Consider the following 25615-nt stretch of genomic DNA (forward strand, 5'->3'; position numbering starts at 1 on the left):
TAAAGCTATATGTTATCTTTGATCAAATGGAGATCTGTCTAGCTTTGTACCTGACGTCCTCTGGAGGTAATCTGGAAATAAAAATAAAAATGCTAGGATGAGGGGCAATGCCCACTCATGATGTAATTTTTCTAGGTCTCTATTTAATGTTTTTGAAAGCAGCTCTTTCTCCAAGTTGAAAAGTTTATTTGGAACAACTTTCATACACATTGTATTTTCTTTTGATTTTTCCTTGTCACTAGTCTACAATCCAGGTACTTTCTTCTCTTTACCAATGAGATGACTGGCTCTGCACACTGCTTTCACGATCTGTGTGCACCATAGGTCTATGCCAAGGTATCACATCATCACGTATGTGTTTGTAGTCAGCTTTAAAGTGGTGTTACTATCTGCAGACATTAACACCTCACATTCATTAAACAGCACAGTAACCTGCAGAGTTCGTAGTAAGACTTCTTTGCTACAGATTTGTACTTTGAGAACTAATAATTCATTTCTGTATTGATTTACTATTTTTTCAAGCAAGTTTGGTTTGTTTCTTTTTTGGTTGTTTGGTTTTGCTGTTGTTGTTGTTGTTGTTTTTTAGCCAAAGCAGACCTTTCCTCTTATACCATCACAGCATAAATTTTTCTGAAGCCTTAGGTGTGTTTTTTACAAACCAGTATCAACCTGATCATTCTTACCTGGGCCTTTGCGGGTACTCCATTAAAGCAGCACTATTTATTTGTTGCTTGTGAGTGCTACAAAATTATGTGCTACCTTGCTTTTCCATTACATTGGTTTATCTGTACATTGTTTAAGAAAAGCTGTTCTGGCTTGTAGTTTCCAGCATCCTCCTGAAGTTTTGGTTTGTGTGTTCTGAAACTTCTTCAATTTGAGACAGTGTCCAAAACATATGAGTTGAGAAGTACAGAACTTGTCTGAGAACCTCTTTGACCTTTCTTGTGGTTGTGAATCCCAACACAAATACTTTGTTTAACCTTTTCTGATTCCCTTTCTTTTGTGCTCTCTTTACAGGCAGATTATCTGCATGTTCAGCTGTTTCCTGTCAGGCTTCGTACATCTGATGTCTTTCAAAGCAGTTTCATTACTAGCTTTATGCATTTGGCAAGTAGGGTTTAGACCTTTTTGTTCTTGCCCAATTTACATTGAACTTACAAGACTTTGCTTTTTTATTTTCTTTGGCTGATTTCCAATTTTAAATAATATCTTTTATTTACAGGTGTCCTCTATGCTCTTATGCCTAACCATATATGTGGTTTTGAGGAGTAGGAATACTGGGGATGTGAGAAGACAAGGGGGAAAAAGTGATGCTTTTGAATTTTATCAGTTGACTTTTTTTTTTCTCTGTGCCTCTAAAGAAGAGTCTGTGAGCTTCCTTCTGACCTACAATATTTTTTTTAGCCTTGAAACAATCTTCTCATTTTAAGGTAATTCCTGCTTATAAAATCTAATTTTACAGTATTACTTCTAAAAATTTTTTCCCCAGTCCTATAAAGAAATTTCGTTAAAGTCTGGTTTGGTGTCACCAACTCTTTTGTACATAATTCAGAAGCAGATCAAGTGTAACTTTGCCTCTTTTGGTGAATCTGCCTAGTTACTTTGAGTTGCTTTTTGACTGTAGTACCCTAAAATTTAGACTGCATGATGGCTCAAAAAAATACACTTAATATATTAAACCTTCTGCTATTACGTTTTCTACATTGTATATTGCCTTACAGCCTTTACTATTTAGAAGTCATTATAAAGATGCTTCTTGAGTGATCTGTAATAGGGCACTAACAGTGTTTTTTCTATTTAGACATGAACTCCCTCCGTAGGGAATACTGTAGATCTTTTACAACCGATTGCTTTATCTTGACCGGCTAATGCTACCTTCAGTATTCTTCTGCTGTAACCCATTAAGGCACCATATACAACCTTGCATTATTAGTTGTCACACCGACTATCGCCCTTCTGTTCCACTTGGAATCCACCAGGAAATAAAAATCTGCCCTTTGAGGATGTTAGATGCTTGGAAACTACACGGAAACACACCGTACGCACAGGCTGACTTTTATCCGCCGAGCTCTGCTTACCTGGGCCGCCGTGCGGGCTCTCCCCCAGCGGTCCATTCCCGCACGGCTCCCCCTCCACCCCGCGGCCACCGCCGCTTCCCCGGCCGAGCCGCCGCGGCCACGGCCGGCTCCGGGTCCCCGCTCCCGGCAGCAGGTGGCAACAGCGGCCCGCGCTGCCGGGAGCTCCGCGCGCCCTTCCCGGGTCACGCCGTCCCGGCTCTCGGCACAGCGGAGCCGCTGCCCCGCCGCCCGCGCTGCGCCTTCGCCCCGGTGTCCCGCTGTGCCTCCCGGTGTGCTCCTCACCCGGTGAATAGCCTCCTTTACAGAATAGCTCCGCGTGTAAGGAAGAGAAAGCATGATGAGAAGATTAGGTACAGTGACTTGCTTGCTGTATCCCTTCATCATCCATGATAGGGGAGGGTAAGAAAGAGTGCCGGGGAAATTACGGTTTTCTACTGCGAAAATGGCGCAACCTTTAGTCTGAGAGACCACTGTTTCCCATGCTGGAGCCAGTGTACTGGTGTTTCTGTACCTGTCACTTTAAGACGTACCTGGATTTCTCCTACTTATTGCTCTTCTTTTTCTTCTGTTATCCGTAGGCAATGAAAGATCAGGGTTATTTCTGTTGTTCTGCTGTTTCACAAGAAACCTCCACAAGCAATGGGTGTTAGGTTCTGTTTCATTGTAATGCGTTTTCTGATTTTAGTGAAGTTGTGATTGCTTTAGCCACCTAGAGACAAAATATAGCCTGATGTCATTGAACTGAAGTAATACAAAGTGCCTCTGGTAATCTCAAAGTACTCAGTAGGCCAAATCTAGTCAGGATACTGAAATAAATACACATATGTGGTTCCAAATAACATTTGATTTTTTTTTTTTCTTAGACTTGTATCTATTTTGGTTTTCTGCATACGTGGGCATTTGGTTTTGTTGCTATCCCAGCCTTTGTTCCTGGAATTAATACCAGCTTTTGAGAAACACTTTGGAGTGTAAAAAAAAGATGGAACGTAAACCATAAACATGCATCCTTCTGCAATCCGCTATCACAGTATTGTGATTTGAATGAGTAAAGCTGTGTAATTTGTCATCTACCTAGCCAAAAATCTTTTTGCATTATTTTCATAATACCACCACACTTAAAACATGGACTAAATATCACAAGATCATTACATCACTTTCTTAGCATCTGTAGCTCCTTAGTACTGTAACTTCAGAATATTTGGTGAAAGGCTTAATGTGCCTTAGTACGATGAAATCCCTGGTGTCTATCCAGACATCTGACAGGGCAGACACGTAGAATACCAGGCTACATCTAAACTGTTCTCTGCTGTGCCAAAAATAAAATTTTAATTTGATTTGGAGAAAAAATTGAGAGTATGTAATTTTATTTCAGTGAGATACTACCATGTGACAGAAAGAAAGAGAAATTTGCTTTTGAAAGGAAACCTCTCAAATGTTTTGTGTTTGTAATTCTTGACCAAGAAAATTTGTATTTTGAGTTGTGACTGCAACAGTGTCTTTTACAGCAATTACAGGGAAATGGGACCTGCTCTGCCTGAAACTTACAGGGAGTTTCCATGTAGTATTTCCTAACTATTTCTACTACTACGGATACCAATATCACTCACAATTGGCTAGCTTGAACCATAAGCAGGGAAAGCTTGTTTCTGAATAATTATATGTGTCTTCATGGCTAAAAGAACTTGCAGTACTTTCTGTTGTAAATCATCAAAGGGTAGCAACATTCCATGTAGAATGATTTAGGTTTGGTGATGTTACAGAAGACTAGTAGAGTTCTTCAGAGAGACCTAGTGAAGGGCAAACAAGCCGCTCAACTCCAGATTTTTAGAAACAACATTCTAAGCATTTAGTCTGGCTGCTAAATAAGGCAAGTCATGTAATACTGCCTGCTAGTTTCTGCCGCAAGCTATTAGTCTGTATAAATATGAACATTTTAGCAGTATAAATGATCTTGAATTCCAGCTTAAATTCTGACCCTTCAACCTCTTGCTTTATTTGAAGTTGCTGATAGTTTTGCCACTGACTTTGGTGAGTCTAGGATTTCATAGAAATACTTTAAATGATGGAGAAGCCAATGTATCCCATGAAACATTGTTCAAAAGGTAAATTTCCCTCACTTTCAGCACTTAAAATGCTGTTTCCATAATGAATTTGTCAGATTAATTTACAAGTACCCTTCATTCTTCCCTGCTTTTTGTCTGTGAAATTACAGAACCATCTACTTTCAGATACCTTCTCATGCAGGTATGTAATCAGGTTGCTTCTTAACTTTCTTCTGTAAAAGTTAAATGGATTAAGCAATTCAACAGAAAAACAAGTTCTTGAGGTTATTCTGCTGCCTCCTTTGTTGGTCTTTTTGATATTACACCAATTGTAGCTCTAGTCCAAAGATTGTTTTAACTTCTAGTCACTCCTTGAGAGACAAGGAGTGTTACATTAACCGTTGATCAAAATTGCAACAAGTACAATCAAAACAGGTCTTAGTACAAGCTTGAATCTGCTCAGGAAAGGGCAGCTCTCCCATTTGCATTGCCACATGGGTTTCCCTGAGGATTAATCACTATTTTTAGTATCTTTCTTTTCAGTGTTGATAAAAATACAGTTATTTTGTAGTAAGCTAACAGCAGATTGCTATGAAAGTCTAAGATGTTCTGCTTTCTGGTATTGTTTCAAGAGCAATTAAATTTTCAGATCTATGAGCTAGGCATTTATCATCTTATTTAGTTCTGACAAGTACTTTAATGTAAGGGTTCTAAATTGCCAACTGGGCACACCTGGAGCTCCATTACTACGTACTAACTGTGGGTAAATTGAGAGCAAAAAAAAGACTATGATCGCAAGTTATCTGTTTAATGTAGGGAATCTATGTTTTGGAAAAAAAAATGTGTGTTAGCTATCTGCCCTGATAACTTTATCAAATTCACTACCAGATGATTCCAAATAAATCTCTTCCTCCTCCCCCTCCTGCTCTTTGTTTATACTTATGATTTAGAATGTGATTCATAAAGCATGAAAGAAAAATCTTCTCTTTGCTTATGGACTGGACTACTCAGAGTTAACCATGGTTTTGTTTACTGTGAGCTACTCTAATAAAAATAGATAAGTCAGCAAATTTGAATTCTGAAAAAATCCATGCATAATTTAAAGTCTCAATTCATTCAAACCCTGAAGGCTTTTTTGTGTTCCAAACAAGCCTTGCTAACACCTTGCAGTTACACTATCACTGGTACAATAATTAGCCTGTGGAATTCCTGGTCTTAGTATAATTGAAACAGAGATTGAAAAATGTTTGAGCCTTTGTGAATCTAAAAGAAAAGTCAAACACTAACATGCAGGAAACCCAAATTTTATGTCACTTGAATCATGATTTTAAAGCTATAAATCATATCTCTCTGCGGGCAGATTGATACACAATGTCAGATCTACTGCATATGTGCCTGTGCAGCTAATGTTTGTACAGTTTGTTTTTATAATGTGCACTGTAAATATATACTGTTACATAAACATCCCCAAAATATATTCCTCCGATTTTATGTTCTAGTAGTCTTCTCACAAAAAAGTTACATACTTGACAGGTATAAGAAGTTTCCATTTGAGAACCTCTAAATGAAATGCCTATGCCATGCTGGACTATCTCAACCAGAAAGTGAAAAAACTTAGTAGGAGCTGCTGTTGAAATAAAAGTGAACAGCATTGGGGTTTTTATAGCAGTAATTTAGTTTTCTGCAACAGAATTTCTTACATGTAAAATATATCCATATGTTAATACTAATTTTATATTAAAATCTTGTTCTTGAAACAATTTAAAAATACATGTGAGGGTCAGGAAGTTTGCCTAGTGAACAACAACCCCCTAGTATAGGCATAAAGCACAATTATATTTTCTAACTTATTTAAATGTGCCCTATATGATTTGCATTTTTGTACTATGCTAAGCCTTAATTAGTGTTTTGGGCATTCTCATAGTAATCCTTTTCAGTTTGTTGAAGGTCTTGAATCCTGCCAGTCAGTCTTGCACTTCAAATTCACTTCCCAATGACCAGCCCTTGGCAGGTTCATTGAGACTGTTTGCTCCTCTATGCACTATAGTTTAAAATAAGCATAATCTGGTAAAATGCCAATCTTTTCTCAATCTCCCTATATCCCACACCCATGTTTTTTTCACCTGCCAAATTCAAACAAATCTTATCTAAACAATTAAGATAAGCATTGAAGTACTCTCTATAGTCAAATCAGCAAACCTCTCAAAACCAGAACTGAAATACAATCTCTCTAAATTAAACAGTCTACAATGGCAATCATGTTTGTATTTAAACATTTTATTCTGAAAGGATTACAGCATTGCTCTCCACGTTTTTTTTCCTGCCTAGACAAGAAGGCGACATACTGAGTCAAACAATATATATGTGTTCTCTATGAACTGAACTTGCACACTCTTTATAAACAAACTGTATAGGTGTATGAAGTTAGACTTCACTTAATCAGTAACTGCTGTCCTTAACATAGTAGGCAATTGTTTGAAATGTTTGTAATGTAATTGTTTATATCAACTATGTTCAGCTATATATAAAATCTAGTGATTTATTTTATTGTATATATGAATATATATTTACAGTTATGTAAAAAAGCACTTGATACAATTTGTTTATCAGGTATACAAATTAGAGAACAGGAATGCTAAGGACAAGTGTCTAAAAATTGAATTGTGTTTATAAGAAAATAATCATACTTAAGATTCACTCCTTTCAAGGAAGTTTCCAACTTCTGTTACTTCACATTTTGGAAACACATATTCTTGCTTAATTGATTCTTATTTTATTGCTTCCTGGAAATATGAGTGCATATTCTTGAAGGTATTTAAAATTTTTAGGTCCTTTAAAAAAGGCACAATTGAAAGCAACAGGTCATCTTAATCTATGGCTTCTGCTTGGAAATTTTGTTTACTGTTCTGGTTTCTTACACAAGCTTTAGATCAAGGTGAATTACTGCCACAGTAAAACTGTGTGCAAGCATTCTAAGTGCTGTTTCTTGCCTCTGATCCATGCTGTATGTACTTGTGTTGAAGATCCAATCTCCATTGTGCTTTGTGCACTCAGAGCTTTCATCCTGAGAATGTTAGAGTATTTGCTAATAGATAAACATATCACAAAAGTACTGAGGGCAAGAAGGTAGATAATAATGTGAAATTTTTCATTTATGCTAACTCTACCCAGTGTAGTCATACCCTACCTACCCATTATCAGTGGGGTTTTTTGTTTGCTTGTTTGTTTTTTTTCCCTGCAAGTTGTGCAAGTCCAGATACTCCTGTTTAAAAATTCTTTTATTTCACTTATTTTCTGAGAAAAATTACACAGTCGTGACCCTTGTGTGTTTGCTGCAGCTTCCATTAACACAGGGACATTTGGTTTTAGCATTGTTAGGTAAGAACAACATTTATTTCGAAGAGGTCCATTTGATTTAGCTTTCTGCATTGGAGATCCACGTTACTGTTATGTAAGATAAAGAGTAATCCCAAGCGGATAGCAGTACTTGTCAAATTGTTGGAAGTACCACCAATAAAAACATGACCTTGTGAATGTTAGATGAAAGATGCCAATAAATTCACGTGGGGGAGGAGGGGTGAAAAAACAAAAGAAAAAAATCCCCTAACAACAAAAGTAGCAAAGGATATGAATTTTTGAAGTTGTGGGTTTACTATGTAACCAATAAAAGACTGCAAGTTTTGCAGCTTAGTTTATTTTTCAATATAAATAGTAAGTTGGATGTAAATCTGGGTTTACTTCTCAAGAACCTTGACATTACATCATAGTATAATCTTTATAGCAGCAAAGGAAGCCATTGCATTTTAGTCATCTTCTGAGTCTCTCTGGGCTCTTTTGTTGATGAGAACATTGAGGCAGATGTTTTTTTCTTTACATCTGAATTGAGCGGTTTGTCTCTCAGTCATTCCAAGGAACCTAGTGAAATTGTCTACATTGAGACCTTTTTTCTGTTTGAATGTGTGGTGTTCTTGGGTTTTCCTCTAATGAAGACTTCCATTTTGTAGTCAGTGAACAAAAAAAAAAAGATTTATCTATTATTTTCTGTAATTTGTTGTCAGAAACATGAGTGGATCAGCCTATATACTGACTTATTTTTCTTGTATCAGAATTTCCCATTGTTTAAGGTTTTGACAGTATGTTAGTTTTCGAATGTTGTTGGATTTTGACCACCTGCACTTTACTGCCTGTACATTATTCTTAGAGAAGCTCTTGTTTTTAATTACCTCAGAAATACTAATTCAAGGAAGATCATACAATGTGACACATTGGACATACTCATCTATTTACGTTCCTCTTTTTCCTTCCAAATATCTTTTTAGATAATTGAAAATTAATATATATCATAAAATTTGGTTGAATGAATTTTAATGCTACAGGTATGCCCAAAATTATGTAGTAATTTTAAGACTCTGTTTATGTACAGCTTACTATGTTTATATATATTGATATAGGTTCTCAATAACAACAAAGTCCTTTTTTGCTGCAAGACTGGTTGATGCCTTTTCTGTTTCTTTCACTCTTCAGCTTGGGGTAATATTCCTGGGATATAGATGGTCTAAGTGTTAACATGGAACAGAATTATTCGGGGATGAAAGTCTGGAAAAAGTACCATGGAAGTTGTAACCTCTCGATATCCTTTAAGCTTGCTTGTTAGAGTCATGTGATGGGCAAAACAGCTGTGAAAATCCCCAAATCTGTGCCACACACAGAACTGTGTGACCAGAGTACTGTGATTAGTTGCTGTAGAAGTAGGAGGTCTTTTACTCAGTGAAGAAGAATCAGTCTGCCTTTGTATTTTGCTGTACTGACCACCTGTATGCTGCCATTTGATAGAGAAGATGTGAAGTCTTGCGGAAGTTCTTTATGCACTTCTGGAGAAAGAGGGCACATGTAAAAGTGAAGAGGGAAAGATGTGCAGGAGGAAAAAGGAATGGCCTCTTAGGGCGACACTGCTTGGTTTTTGGAGAAGTCCATTGAGGTGGAAATAAGCATGAAGAACTTGGGTGGGTGATTTGCTTGTTTGTCTCCCTGAAAGATGGATCTGAGTACAGCAGGACAGGTTTTACTTCAGCTACTGCTTCTTTCTGAGGAGTTAAACTGTAATCTTTTATCAGTCAAGTAGGATTTGGAAAATGCTTAGTCAGTCTTTTGGGAGACAGCAGTGCTTCTAGGAGATTTCAAGAAGGAGTCTCTTAAGTTTAGAGTCCAGAGACAGAAAATCTTGGGAGGCATACTTGGAAAGACCAGAGATATGGAGTGTGATTTGAAACTGCTCTGAGAAAAGGGAAGGCATAAGACTAAGCATCTGACTGAATATAAGTTTCATGAAAATCATCCATATGTAAGATTGCGCTGATGAGAGTTCTATGGCATAAAATTTGGATCTAAAAGGTTGATAATTCTTTTTTCTTCTTCCCGGAGTTCTTCTCAGTGGGAAACTTTGAATTTTGGCCTTTTCATTTTAAAAAGAAATTCCAAAGTTTTGGACTTTGAAATGAAATAGTTTCCAAGGACTGGCTAACTGTAGGAAGTTGTCTTTTTTTTTTACAGTTTATGTATGTGGTACTATTGGTAGATAGAGATTCATAGCCACAGGCAAGTGTAGGTTTGCTGTGTCTATATTGCCTATCAATTTTGCTTTAGTGGTAGCTGGTGTTTCATATGACCCTAGATACAGGAATAATCAAAAGCAATGATTTGTCTTACAAAGAAAAAAATACAACTACTTCCTTTGACAATCTTCCTGAAAATCCACTGTGGATCCTCTACCTTCCTGCTGCTGGTGTTTTCTCAAACATTTCCTCTTCAGGATTATATTTGTTGGCAAAATTTTGATCTTTTTGATGGCTTGGTTACTGTGTTCCTCTGAAGACTTGTGGGCGGTGATTATTCATTTTGTTCGGTTTATTTTTTTGTGGTTTGGGTTGCGTTTTTTATTGGTTTTGGTTGTTTTTTTTTTTTTAATTTGTCTCTATTCTAAATGTCTTCTATGTATATGGGAGAAGATCTATCTGTTCTTGTAGTTCAGATATGCCTCTGAATATGATTGTGTGCTTTACACTAATCTCACTTTTTTAGCAGCAACATTATACTCCTGTCAGGGGATGTATCTTCTATACTTTTAAATTAGTTGATATTATTAAAAATAGTAAGTCTTTATCCTCTGCATGTGCTTTTTGTCCTTCTAGTTTCAAACTAGTATCTAAGTTGACTTTGTTATTGTGAGTTTGCATATATATTTTTTAATTCCATTTATATTGTGGAAATACAGAATCAAAAGGAAACTGCCATTCTGCTAAACCTTCCATATTCTGTAGTCAGATAATAAGGTATAATTTCTGTCCCAAAAGTACCAATTTAGATTTCCATGTAGATTGTGCCCAAAACAGTGACAGGGTCAGGAAAGTTTAAGACCAGCAAGAGTTTCCCAAATCCTTTAATTTGGCTACACATCCTCTGAAACCTCTTCTTCTCCTCTGTCCTTTATAGTATCAAGCAATCATTTGTGATTGATCCTCCACCCCTCATTTTACTGGGTGGATTTTCTATAATCATCTATTGACTATGACTAGCTTAAAAAGAAAAAAAATTGGTTTGTAGTTATTTTAATTTTTTTCCGTGCATGTTTCTGTGTGTATCTGGACATACTTGGTTAGAATCTGATTTAATCATATGTATATATTTATATGTATAGAGAAAATTATATATATGGACTTCTAATACCGTAAAGTTATTTAGGCCTGAAACCGGTGCTGGCTTGGTGGTTTTATTGGCAGCAGTGGCAATAGGAATGCAAGAAAATAGCAGAACTGTGAAATATGACAGTAAGAACAAATGAGTTATTACTGCCTGTGTCTTATGTGATTAAAAGAAAGTCGTTTCTATTAGAGCAAAAACCAACAGATATTCTTCACTTTCATAGCAGTCAAGACCAAGAAATGTCAATGTCAATTTTGGAAAAAAAAATTAAAAAATCACTTTCTAAAACAGTGACTTGGGTGAAAATATCCAGCGACTACAAGACTAATATAACCCCTTCTCCAGCTGTTTGCATTAAAGTATACTGGAATTGTAGCATAGCTAAGAATATTTTCATACGAGGAAATTAATATTTGTCTATGTTTTGCCATTATTTTACCACCGCATGTGGAATCCTTTGGTTAGATATTTTTATAGTCGCACTGATTGTAAGGAGGGGGCATGTTTAGCCTGGCTACATAAGGAAAGTGCTGCAGTATTGCCGAGGAACAGAAGCTCCTCTCCTGATTCTCCCCTAAGTGGGAAGAGCAAACCTATGGTGAACATTGAAAAATCCTGGTGAGATATTGGAGTGCTATCTATGAATGTTTAGATTAAACGTATAGAAATGTATTTGTCCTGAGAGGAGAGGACTTGACAGATATGTACTAGAAGCTAACTTCTCCATGTCCTTGTCCCAGACTGATTTGTTTTAAGCAGCTCCCTGAAGTATGTACACTCTTCTACATACCTGTTTTGTTGAAAGTACACAGACCTGGCACCATTGTGCTTGCCAGGCATTCTCTTATCTCCTGCAAGCATTCAAACAAAAGTGTTCTATTGCTCCCTGAGTAATCCGTGGGTGATCTTAACATTGAGCAAAAGTCAGGACTGGAACTTATGTCTTATTTCTTAGAGCAGTAGTAGGCAGTCTCTGGAAGAAAGGGGAGGGGGTGGAGCAGGGAGAAGACAGCCACAACTCAGAATAAATAACTGAAGGGTTGTGAGTGTGTCCGTGTATGAAAACATTGCATAAGCATAAAAGTGCTGAAATATTAGGCTAATACAAACTGAGTTTCATAATATACCCTGGGTTTAATAAAGCTGGGTTTACATGTGTGTTTTCTTAAAGTAGAGCTCTCAAACCAGTCTACACTCAGTTTCTGTTTGAGTGCTAATTTTAGTCTCCAGTTTTACAAGGCAAATTTGGCATCTTTTTAAGCATACAGTCTTATTGAGCAACAGGATTTGTTAAATACAGTGTATAATACAGTGCCTTGTATACAGAGCATCTTTAAGTCTCTTTTGCAATAATTATTACACTCTGATGGGGGAGAGAAGTTTAAAAATATCCTAAATAATTAATAGCAGCTTTTTCATGTGCCCCCTCCCCCAAAAGAAAATGAAAAAAGTGGTAACTGTTACATTGGCATTATCTGATACATTGCTTTCTGGTAAGGGAAAAATAGAAAAAAAAACAATTTAAATATTTTTTTCTGAAAAATTTAAAAATTTCCTGGTTATTTTGTGGTTTAGTCCTGAAAGTTAACTTCATGCTCTGCTTAGAGATACAGTGTGGCCTGCTTAGTTTAATCAGGAGCAACACTTCTTTGTTTATAATTTTCTTATACTGCAACTAAAACTATGTCTCAGCTCTGGAAAGGGGAAACATGATGAGTCCCAGACTCAGAGTGGTATCTCTAAATGCTTTAGAGCAATCGGAAACACATGAGCTTGAATTATATTGTCTGTAGTCTTTAGGTGTATATACAGAATTTCTTTGTGACAGTTTAGGACACAGATTTACAGGCAAAAAGTAACCTAGTTCTGGGTTTCTATCTGTTGCAATCTGTAGATTTATCTTGCCTAGGGAATTATTCAGTTTATCATACAAGTGCACACGCACGTGCAAAGCCCATTACAAAAAAGGGCACAAATTAATGAAGTGCAAAACAGGAAAAAGACTGGTACAGTATGCTAAAAATTATTCACTGCCATCACATATATTTTGATACAACCTTCTGAATTTCTTGATTTAAAATCTAGATGAGGAAAGTTGGATTTATCTGGCTTTTAAATGAATGGTCACTGTGTTTGCAAAAAATGAGTAAGAGAAGCACTATTTGAAAAATAATTCTTTTTATTAGCTGAGAACAGTTCTTCAATATTTGCACAAATATTTCCCATGCCTTGTGAAATGTTCCTAATACAAATGGGGAATCAGGGTTCTATTCCTAAAAGTATGTCCCTCTTAAAGATTTTTAGGTTTGTTTTTTTGTCCAGGTTAGGTATATAGAAATCACTCTCTGAGCTCTTCTGCTGGGGTTTTCGATGCTGAAAAAAATACAGTGTGTGTGTGGCGCCAGAATTGGTTGGGAACAGGAAAGGCACATTTTGTATCCATACTAAACGTGTCAGCTTAGTGCATAGAAGACTTGACCCTTGTCAGGTGTTTTGAAGTTAACTGGCTGACTTATGGATTAATGAGTTTAAGACTGAAGTCAACCAGTGACAGGAATGAGCTTTGTTGTGTGAGTGTGTGTGTGTGGCTGTGGTGCAGATTTACAAATTTTTATAATGCTTTCAGTTGGACCATGAAAGTCTGATGTAAAGCTTATCTCTGATCTCTGACTATGGCCATACTTGTGGGATCGTGTTTGTGTGTTTGGAGGGAGAGAGATGAATTCTTTAACACTTGACACCTGGCTCTACCAGGTTTCTAGTCATAGTCCTAGGAATAGCACTATTCAAGGCATTAATAAAGTTAAAACCCTTAAGCTGTATGACCAGTAGCTCATAAAAACTGACCTGGGTATTGTGATCAGTCTTTCTTTCACAACTGGATTATCATCCTGACAACTAATTCTTTTTTCTTTTGTCTTTTTATAGCCGTTGTGAACTTGGACAACTCTGTGGTTGACCTAGAGACCCTTCAAGCCCTGTATGAGAATGTGAGTAATCAGAGGAAGTCCATATAATGTAGGAATACTGTGCGTCCATGTGAAAGTATTTTTAATTTGCATCAGTAGTATTCAGAACACGTCCTATCTTGGAGTGACTTTATTTTCCCTAAAGCAATGAAAATACTAAGCATTTAAATTTCATTAATTGCCATTGTGTGTTTTATATAGTGCATACATTTTTACGTAAGTAACATAATCAACATCTAAATGTTTTGTTCCTTTTTTTTCTTCTTGGGTGGGGCAGTCCTTGAAGAATAGTATGAATAGACCTTGCAGTCCATGTCTTTGACTTCACTTTGTAACTTCACTAATATTGACAATGCTGTTCAATTAAAGAAAAAGGTTTTGATGACAGAAATCAATATATTTGTGAAACTATAGCTTTTAATTATTGTTACTTCAGGAATTCCTCCAAAATAATTTTAGGTCTTTGAAAGGAAAAGAATTTCTCTAAGGCAATGTAATAAAAAGTAGTATAAACTTCCAGGGGCTTCCTAAATGTCTGGTAGTAATAATAAGGCCCCATTTGAGCCCTAGGTATGTAATATCAGGGATTCAGAATATGCTCAGGCATGTTCTAAAACTTCACAAAGCCAGTCACGTACCAAATTCAAAAAAGTGGATCTCAGAAGCATGTTTCTGCCTCCAGATGAGGCCGCTGAACATTCTCCCATTCTTTGAGTGTATTACCCCTGATGTGGAGGTCTGGCTAAACTGCTATGGAAAGAGTGAAGAGGCTTTCTATATAACCTCCAAAGAACCTGAAAATATGAAGAGTAAGGCTGTGAGACACAGAATGGCATTGAAGGCCAATGTGTGCTGTTGTATTGGATCCTTTATTTCCCTCATGTTGTAGTTTTGATAATGTTAACTAATTTTACACCTTTCAGATGTTTGGTTTTTAGAATTTAGCTTTTAGTGATCTCCTTTGGAATGATTTGTTGATTTATGAAATGTCTCATATATAATCCACATTGAGGCCCAAAGAGAGAGTAAGCTCTAGTCCACTTTATAAAAAACCAAGAAACTAAACGAAACAAAAGAAGCTCAAAAATCTGACAAGAGCTAGGAAGGATTTTTATTTCATCCCTGAAGAACCAACTCACTCAACGCTACTTAGAAAGATAATGTTCAAATAGGAAACCTATTCTAACTACCTCCAAATCTCTATAAACACTTCTTATCCTTGTGCTGCAGCATTTCTGTTTTGGCCTGTGCTATTTTATTTGACATTATTTTTAATCTGCTCTCCTACAAAGCATGACTACATCCCATTGCATACATTCTTTAGCATGCAAAAAATTGAAGTAATTTTATATATTACACATGCATCCTTACAATAGACTGTGTTGTGGGAAATATGGAATAGATACTGCGGTCATGATCTGGTTTTGCATTCATTCCTCTTTTATAGTGAACAGGATTTTTTTTTATTTTGGTTTAAAAAAATATAACTCTTATGTGGCTTATGTACTAATAGGGTACTTTTCAAATGTTTCCTTAATTTAATCTCTAATATACTTAATAATTCTAGTATAATGGAGCATTTGCAAATTTGCAGTTCATTGAAATAACCAAATGTCATTATATTCATTTTGTTTGTTACCCTCACTAAATACAGAAAATGTCTAGGAAATATTATTCTGATTGAGGAAGTTATATGTTAACCTCAGGCAAGACTCAAAAAGTTAGAATGCCTAATATATTTCTTTGCTTTGAATAGAAAACAGATCAGTCCAATTTTATTATATTTGCTTGAGTACAAGACAGAAAAAAAACCCACAACCAAAAAACCCAACCAAAAACCAACCAAAGAACTAAAAATCCCCTCACTTTACTTGGAGAGAGTTTTGTACGGGAACATGATTTTTAATCCTGAATCTTCTGTTTGATAAAAGCGTGTCTTGAAAGAAGTAATTTTTTAGTTGACTTTTATTTTCTGTTTTTACTTTCAGCCTTTTGTCAAAACACATCACATCATTTTTGTTCCTTGTTAGCTTCACTAATTGTAAAAATATTGTTCAATAACAGTTGTAAGCAATGGTTATACCAGAAAGCCTGGCATGTTTGACTCCTCCTTTATTTCTCAACCTCATCCTGTGTTGTAAGTGGGGTTAACTTTGCCTCATTCTTGTACTTTGTAACCATTAACTTAAATTTTAGTTCTTAGGGTCTATTTATTGGATTGGGATTTTTTGGATTGGGATTTTTTGCTGGGATATTTAAATATCACCATCCTAATTCTCAGCCTTTCTATTTGATCTTTATGGAACATATGGGAGCGTTTGTTTTACAGTCTTTCTTCAGAATGTAATCGTTTTTTTCTGATAGCATGTGTCTGGCATAGTGCTTTCCTTTCTTAAATGTGAATGAAATTTGGGCAGTTTCCAAACCTAAACACACCCTAATTTCAAAAGCCACAGTCCCAAGGGCTCAATTCCTGTTTACTGAGGAATTAAAGTCTTGTTAAACCACAAAGTTACTGTATACATCTTAGTGACATTTTATAAACGAAGAAGCCCACACCCCACCAAAGATCCAAGCCCTCAATAATTTATTTAATAGTATTAAGTTGTATTGCATTAAGTGAGAAGGATTTTGTCACTGCAGCACTCTACGGTAAAGTCAAATAGCTCTTATGTCTGTTTGTGTAGATTATTTTATAAAGAGTTGTTTAAATATGTGTTGATAATTAGCTATGTATTAAGATCTAGGCAGTTTTAATGGGAGAGCCTTAATAGATAAAACTACATATGGAACGGTTACTTCAATGTGCTTTTACGGACTAATAACAATGCTTTCAGGAGACAACTATAATCAGAGGGAGAAGGCAGATAAAATTCACTGGAGTTGTCAGTTTGCTGTATGTGGTTAGGACATGTTGGTTGTGATAGGAAATGTACTGATTTGCAAATAAATGAATGTTTACTTTGAAAATGGATAGCCTCTTAGCAGCTGGAATTGTAGGTGAGGTATCACTGAAACAAGGTACGTCTGGTCCTGCTTGCGTCTTCCTTAGATCATGAAAATAATAGTATAAAAGTGGATTACAAATTGTATCAAAGAATTATCTTTGATCTATGATCTCTGGATTTGCCCTTTTCAAATCTCTTTACATCACAAATGAAACATGTATACTTTCTTAATTTGGCTCCTGGTAAATTGTGCACATTACCTTTATCTTTAAAAGACTTAGGTCAACGCTTTCAAAAACATCAAAATGCCTTTGCAAGAATGAAAGGTATCCAGAAGTCTGAAGTGCTTGACTCCTCTCTGCCACTAAGACTCAATTCTTCTGACTTCCTTTTTTTTTTTAAACGAGCAATTACAATGTGATGTCTTAACATTAGTAAAGAGTATAAATTGTGTCTGAGCTCTGATACATGACACAGTTTCAAAGGAACATATTTGTTATTAACCCGGGTATCTCTGTATATCCTTGTTGTTTCAGATACTTTTGACAAGATTCCTTAGACAAATCACTCATTGTTTTTGAAATATGCAACATAAACTTTGAAAATCCAGTTTGCAAAAACAAATTCACGCCAAAATTAAAAAAACCTACATACATTTAAACTGATTTAAACTCAGAGTTAAGGTTCTGTTGCAAGGAAAAAAAAACTAACCAGAAAATGATAAGATTTATATTGTGAGATGGAAAAAGGGCCCTTATGAACTTTGGTAAGACCAAATACAGGGTAGGTTTATACTCTGGCAAAAATCGGAAAATAATTAAACTGAAGAAGTATATTTTTGCTCTAATTTGGATCAGATTTATGCTGACTGATTTTAGATATAGTTACTATCAAATTCTGGTATATTATACTATTTTTTCCATTTATGATGCTATGTAATAGCTAAAATCAAAGAAATAAATAGCAGTATCATTCAAAGAGGTGCTAATTCTGTCAAATTAATGACTTTCATGAGAAGCATCTATGGAATGTGTTCTTTCTTGACACAAATCTGGAGCATAATATGAAAGATTTTTTAAAATTATCCATCTGTAAATTAGAGAACAAATAGGCATTAACCATAAAGCAAACTGGTAAAAATTCTAAGAAATAATCTTCACTAATACCTGTGCAGAAGACATGTAAGTCTTATCACTTTTCTATCATAATTTAAAATACACATAAATCAGAAGTCTGGATACCTGAGCCAAAATTAGTGATCTGAAATTCTGGTTGGATTTGGAACTTGGAGCATATACATGGACCTATTGATTTTGGTGAAAGAGTGTAGAGCATCTCTGTTGAGAAGACCAGAAGGAAGAGTACTCTTAGTATTTATTCTAAAGAATTCACAAATAATCATTTAGTTTTTAAAATATTTATTTCTCTTTAACTGTTATAAAAAAATTTTCCAGTGATTTCCTTTCACTTTAACAGAAGAGAATATACTTTACAGACTGGTCAGAAATAACAGAACTTAATTTAAAAAGTGTTAGTTTGAGAACTTGTTTACTTTTACAAAAAACTGATCTTTTTTCTTTACAAAAATTTACAAGTGTAAATTGAATATAAGAATTTTTTGAAGTGTAATTTGAATAAAGAAAATATCTCTTCCTAAAAAGTCATGCCCAGACTTCTGTGGCTCTGATAACACAACCACTGGAAAAATGCTGCCCTTATTTGTATTCTTCCAATTTCTAAAATCTATAGATTTCACCTGTTACCAAGAGAATTCTTAGTGACCTGTAAAGTAATGGAAGCTCTCTTTTAACTCTCCATTGGGTAAGAACGGTCTAGATGAAGTGAGAAAATATCCCATTTACACCTGCTCCCTAACACAAAACCAAAACCACGACTTTCTCCTCAACAGCGCGTGCAATATTTAAGTCAATACGTCTGCAGATAGTTGTATCTTTTCTAGTCCTCCCCCTGTTTCTTGATGAGTAATCTAAGATTAAAATTGGATAAAATTTCTGATCTTAGTATCTTGAAAAAATTCTTCTGAGGATATCATTATTCAAGAAACATGTACTACTGCAGTTATATTCACATGTCCTATGCCTGCTTTGACAGAGACTTTGTTGAAAAGTACCTTTGGAGGACGAATCCCCAAGTTTGTTTCCTCACCCTAAACTGATACTGGGGTAGGAAATTCAGGAAACTAGGTGTTATGAGGGGGCCACTGCCAGTATTCTAAAATTAAAAACTAGTAAATTAGCCCCACCCTTGTGCTTGCTCACTGAGAAAGGCATAGAATCATAGAATCAGCTAGGTTGGAAGGGACCTCCAAGATCATCAAGTCCAACCCTTGATCCAACACTGCCGTGGTTACTAAACCATGGCACTAAGTGCCACATCAAGCCTCATCTTAAAAACCTCCAGGGACAGAGAATTCACCGCTTCCCTGGGCAACCCATTCCAATGCCTGATTACCCTCTCTGTAAAGAATTTCTTCCTAATATCTAACCTAAACCTCCCCTGGCACAGCTTAAGACCATGCCCTCTTGTCTTAGAGAGCTTATACTTCATGATGCAGTATACGTCAATAGTTCAAGGAAGGACCAAACTCTTCAAAGGAAGTGACCTGCTCAGCACTGGTGGGACCATATCTGGAGTGGGATCACATCCAGGGTGCTGTGTCTAGTTCTGGCCTCCCTGGTCCAAGAGGCACTGACATATTGGAGTGAGTCTGGTGAAAAGCCATGATGATGGTTAAAGACTTGTAGAAGTTTTTGGGCATTTGGTTGGTTGGTTGGTTTTTTACTGGGTGTCCAAGCACTGGAACAGGATGCGTAGAGAAGTACACAGGTCTCCATCCTTGAGGGTATTCAAAACCTGACTGGACATTATACTGAGCAACCTGCTCTAGCTGTCTCTGCTTTATACCAGTGTTCAACTAGACAGTCTCCAGGGTTTCTTTCAAACCTCAACCATTCTATTAATTTGGGGTACAGGTATTACCATTATAATTTCTTAGTGTTGAGAACAATTTTTGATTCCTGTAAAGTTTCACAATTTGAATCTATTTTGAAAACCACCACAGCTGTCAAACGAAGGGTCAGATGGAGAGATTTCCATTCCACTTTTATTCCTTTCCATGCCATTCCATTTTCCAGTATTACAGTTGGAAAAAAATGATTTCACCATAGTATGGAGCACAGGAAAAAATGAGGCTCTGTTTCTATTGATTGGAATTTTGAAGAGGTTTTCCCAGTGTGCCACGGAGTTCTTCAAGAAACTAGGCAGTTTATATGTAATTTTTTTGACTTATTAAGATGAAAAAAAGATATTATTTTAGTTCAAAGAAATGTGCAGTAGTTCTCATGTATGACAGTTCAATTATAAATCAGCTAATTTTTTTCATAGTGTTTTTCAAATACCAAACAAAATTTAAATTGCAGTAAACAATTCAAACCTATTTTCATTTATTTAAAAAAATGTATTATTTAAATACATATTTAAAGATCAGATCGCATTCAAAGGCATTCCAACAGATTTGGAAAGAAAATACAACCCCTGAAGACAGTCCTTCGATTCAAAGACTTTATAAACGAGCAAAGAAAATGAATTGGGAATGAAGATTATTGTCCCCGTGCATCATTTAATGAGTAAATGTTTTGCAGATTACTAGTAGTCAACCATATTATTTGAAAGATGTTCTGTTCTCCATCAGATCTATTTATAATTAAAATCACTCTATGGACTAAGTAGTTTTACCACAAGCAGATGATAGAAAGAAAAGAAAAACCTATGAATTTGATTTGTTATAGGGGAATCTTTATTTGTGTTGTCTGACTAGGTTTTTAATCACAACAATTTTTCATTACTTTGTTTCCTTCATTCTAGAGAGCACAATCAGATGAATTAGAAAAAATAGAAAAGCATAGCAAGGCATCCAAGGAAAAAGAGAACGCGAAGTCTTTGGATAAGCCGGAACAGTAAGAATATACTTATGCAAGAGCAGTTTTGCTCTCTTTAGAAAACTTTCTCTGTTGTTGTAAACTATGTAGAGATGTTATGAAAAAAACCTTTAAGCCTGTACCTACTAAGAGTGACTCACATAATTTTTTTAATCACTCCTACAGGTTCCTCTATGAGCTCTCACTAATTCCCAACTTTTCAGAACGTGTATTTTGCATCCTGTTCCAATCAACATTTTCAGAAAGCATTTGTTCAATCCGTCGCAAACTTGAATTGTTACAGAAACTGTGTGAGGTAGGTTGTGCTCTGAGAAAAGGTAGTTCTAAATTTCTGATATTTAATCTTGTTAAGTTGTACTCATATTTCAAAAGTTTTTACTCTATTTAAGTACTCATTAAATCTTAAGGATAGTAGAATAGAACATTTTATGATTGTACTTCAACATCAAAGTGAATTTTAAGATTAGGTTTTGGTACTGAATTATATCATGGTTTTGCCATCAATGTATATCAGCCTCTGGAAAATAGTGTACCGTCTCCTTTCTTTTGTTAAAGCAAAGTCTTCACTCTTCACAGTGACCATATCACTCCTTTCCAGAGGAATACTAGTTCAGCACACTTTGTATTTGCTTGGATTTTAGAAGTGTGCCACTCAATAATATCTCTGATATCTAAAATCAGTTAGAGATAGCAATGTTGTATCTAGTCAGAAGAGATTACTGGAATTTTGTGACCCCATGCAAAACAAATACATGGCTTTAAAATGCAGGTTAAACAGTATTTTAATAGCTGAAAATTAGTTCAAATATTTCATGTTTTATTATGTAATATTTTTTATTTGATTAAGTGTTTTAGTTGTTCCATGTGGGTGTTTTATGAACTTCTTGATGAATTTTCCCTGAAATTAAATAGACCATTCATAACATCAGCATCAGTTAAAGATTACTATTTTCATTTTTCTCAACAGGTCATCTCTGATAATACTTTATAGATTTCCTATTATTTTTTTCCAAGTATCCAATTTGGACATAACATTCTCCACTCACAGAAAGTTACATATTAATATTATCTACTTCTACATGTTGCAGTAGAAGGTTGTTAACTACCTATATTTGAGTCTTTATAGATAGAAGTATTATTTCTAAACACGGTAACAACAAATGTGCTTGTTAACTGTAAATATTTTTGTGACTTGAAACAGAATTTTTTTTTCTCTCTCTTTTTTTTTTTTTAGACATTGAAAAACGAGTCAGGAGTTATGCGGGTCCTGGGTTTGGTTCTTGCCTTTGGAAATTACATGAATGGTGGAAACAGAACACGAGGACAGGCTGATGGATTTGGACTAGATATCCTGCCAAAACTGAAAGATGTCAAGAGCAGTGTAAGTTGATTCTAGACTTCCTGAAGGCCAGAGAATCTTAAATTCTCAGAAAACTAATTTATCTCCATTTCTGAGTAAATGGTGTGAAGCTTACAAAGGCATGTGGAAGGGAACTCTTTTGTTACTATACTTATTTGATAATACTTCTTTTCACTGCTGTACAAATAAAAATACCTGAAGTTATGTCTTAGTTCCTAATCTCATGTGTATTTGACTTTCAGTACACTGCATAGTTCTAAATTTTCCTGTATTTGGAAGCAATACAATGATCTTACTCATAAAAAGTTTATTACAGAAGTGGAAGGAGTTGTCAAAGAAAAGTTAACTGTGATTTGATACTGATTCAAAATATTTGTGAGGGAAAAATATAACTCCTGAAAATGATAGAATAGGCATCCGGAGCATTTGAGGTAACCTGAAATTTATCCTTTGCATTCATCATAATTATAGAGTGTGCATTTGGCACTGGATCATGGACCTACCTGAGTAAAGTACTTGTTGAGTCAAGATTTGTCTAGTATAGTCATCTAAATAAGGAGAATGATAAATAGTGATTTTTCTTGCTCTGTGCTAAACTGGAATTTTTGTGTTACCAGCACTTTTTTTGGCTCTGGTTATTCAGATTGGATTATATTCAAATATATGCTTTTGTTTACAAGGAAACAATAATCTTAGAATTTCTATTGCTATAATGAAAAGACTTATATGAATGTGGACTATAGTATGAGAGTTAAAATTGGTTCCTATATCTTTCTAGGAAGTCACTGTCAAGATCTTCAATTCCACAAGTGGCAGAAAAAGAATAGTTTTTTTCCCTGATTGATCCCTTACTAAATATAAATACTTTAGCTTCTGGGTTAGGTCTTGTGAGTAGATAACCCTGAGCTGAGACACCATGTCAACCATTTGCCTTTAAAGGAGTGGAGGAAACCAGTGCAGGAGGAAACCAGTTTCTTTGGTAAACCAAGGGAGTGATGATGTGAATGACACCTTAGTATGACACGTTTGGGGCAGCTTACTTTAGCTGAACCTTCTAATTGACTAGATACAGTGTATCACCAGTTTTAGAACTCTGGTAGAAAATTTAGGCATGTTAAATGTAGTTTGGTGACTCAAGTCCTTGGTATGTAATTTGCTGGCAATATTATGACTGCTGATGTTGCAATTACAAGATACATTTTCAGTTTATTTGCTACCGATCAGTCAGAAAAGTTCTTACATAATAGTTTTCTGAAAATATCTGAAAATGTAATTCTGTCAGACATCTTCTTCAAATGGAATATCTTCTGTGAAGTTTTATTGGAAATTGCAGAGGGGAAACAAGGACAAAGTTCCCTCAAATACCCCCCGCTCCCACCCCAAGTTTAATTTAGAAAAATAACTTTCTTTGTTTAACTTAACTTTGCTTTGGTTATAATTATACTGTTGCAAAAGAAGTTGCATACATGAACCCAGACACAATTTCTCTTTTCCTTCTTGGGAAATTTCAAAATATAAGGGTTTGGTTTACAATCAGGTAAATTTTGAAAATAAGGAGTGCATTACATGGTTGTTATAACATATCTTTCTTCATTTTCTTTAGTGATTAAATGATATTTCAGGGTGTGGGGGGTTTTTTTGGTTGGTTGGTTGGTTTTGTTTTTTAGTGAAGGGACCAAATCTGCACAGTATTTTTCTTGACAGTAAGTATTTCATTTATTTGAATTACCTTTTCTGAATATTTTCAGTGAATTTCAGTAACACAGCAAACTTTATTCTCCTCTGTACAGGACAACAGCAGAAGTCTTCTATCTTACATTGTCTCATATTATTTACGTAATTTTGATGAGGTGAGTGAGAATTAATTTTTCTCTTTTAAATTCAAGTTAAAAAAAAACAAATTAGCGAATTTGTTCTTCTGCTGGCAAGATGACGAAATATGCACAATTATTCCCTGTGCTTTCAGTTATATATTTTAGTATAGCAAAAAGTAATGAGCACTATGTAACTGCTCATTTGTGGTTTTGTCAGGATGCTGGAAAAGAACAATGCATCTTTCCTCTTCCGGACCCACAAGATCTCTTCCAGGCTTCGCAATTGAAGTTTGATGATTTTCAAAAAGATCTCCGCAAAATGAAGAAAGATTTACGAGGTACCGAACCTAGATTAAGTGCTAACTGTACGTTACCCTGCTGTGTTATTGTTTGTATCATTTTTAGACATTAGGTGACACTGTAAAAATATTTGTGTATTTTTGACTCCTCAATTACTGTTTTGTTTTTTTGATTTTCTTTTCCATGACCATTTAAGCAATAACTCATAATTTTCTGTAGATAACCTGAGGTTTTTAAATTAAAAACATCAAACCAGTTAGGTCAAATCTTTTTTTTCAAAACCAAAGCAAAAAGCTAGTTTAGTTTTTCATTTTTCCAAACATATTTTGACAAGTCCTTCACTGTAAAAAGAATTGCAAAGTGTTGGACCATGTCCATGAAAAAAAAGGGTTTATAATTGCCTGCAAATACTATCTAGCAGACAAAATAATATGTATTACATATTGTTAAAGATAGATTAAATAACTGGACTTTACTGGATATGCAATATGCAAAGGTGGTATTTTTTCCCTCTTGTGAAATGTTTTCTTGAAATGAATTCAACAGGCTTAGGATATATTTGCTAGACTTTAATAAAAAACATATATCACATCCATTTCTTAATAGTACGGGGATCTAAGCACTAAGTTTAAGCAAGAGTAGTTTGCACGAATGATTCACAATCTTCATTATTTTTGCTATAAGTCCCCATTAGACTGGCCATTTATGTATCACCATACTAAATCTTGGAGAGAAAAATCCAGATCAAGGTATAAAATGATTTTTATATTACTGTTGCCTTGCTAATTTTGAATGTTATGCATTTAGAGACCAAGGAATGGTTTGGTAAGCCATCCCTGAACAACCTAGATTGGAAGGTTCTCTATTAAAACAAAAACATAACATGATTACCAAATTATATCTTATCTTCCCTTCTTGCTCCTATCAACATTTTTTAGGATGTTTTAAAATTTATCCTAAATATTTTGAGGTAAGATTTAAAGTTGTAACAAGGTCACTTAGTGTGATCATTAGCAGTGAACTGCAGCACCATCCATTTGCTACCTTGAATGATCAAGGGGGCAAAAATCCTACAGTTCAGCCGTGAAAACTTATTTCTATGCTTGCAACTGCCAGATAGTCTCAGAGCTGATCTCCAGTCTTGCCATGTAGAAGAAAGATACTTAGGTCTTTCTGAAAAAAGGTACTTGAATCCTAGCGTATGTTAACGAACGCCTATGGGGGCAGATTTTATTCCTCACAAATTCACCAAAAATGTTTTTATTTAGATGAAAAATACTTTTAGATCAAGATTGAAATTTCCATACAGACATAAATCTCTTGTGGAATAAATCCACACTGTGCAATGATCAAAGCAGGGGTTCTGTAAAAATGGAAATTTCACGCTTCGCTCTGCCATCAGGCTGCAGTTGAATTCTTTCTGTGTTTCCAATCTGCCCTAAGACT

The 25615-nt window shown here is 35.3% G+C and overlaps 1 protein-coding gene across 4 annotated transcripts in view; it reads left to right on the forward strand.

Moving 5' to 3' along the window:
- FMN2 (formin 2) overlaps positions 1–25615 on the forward strand; it is a 177009-nt gene that overhangs the window by 94487 nt on the left and 56907 nt on the right. For all 4 annotated transcript variants that reach the window (XM_051783770.1, XM_051783772.1, XM_051783771.1 and 1 more), the window contains 6 exons: positions 13748–13809; positions 20622–20713; positions 20861–20990; positions 21930–22076; positions 23846–23905; positions 24087–24207. In XM_051783770.1, the coding sequence (XP_051639730.1) occupies positions 13748–13809; positions 20622–20713; positions 20861–20990; positions 21930–22076; positions 23846–23905; positions 24087–24207 (612 nt within the window). The remainder of the gene's footprint in view (positions 1–13747; positions 13810–20621; positions 20714–20860; positions 20991–21929; positions 22077–23845; positions 23906–24086; positions 24208–25615) is intronic.

This window comes from Manacus candei, unplaced genomic scaffold, assembly GCF_025592945.1.
Source record: "Manacus candei isolate 608988 ecotype Guabito, Panama unplaced genomic scaffold, ASM2559294v1 h1tg000017l, whole genome shotgun sequence".
Lineage (NCBI taxonomy): Eukaryota > Metazoa > Chordata > Aves > Passeriformes > Pipridae > Manacus > Manacus candei.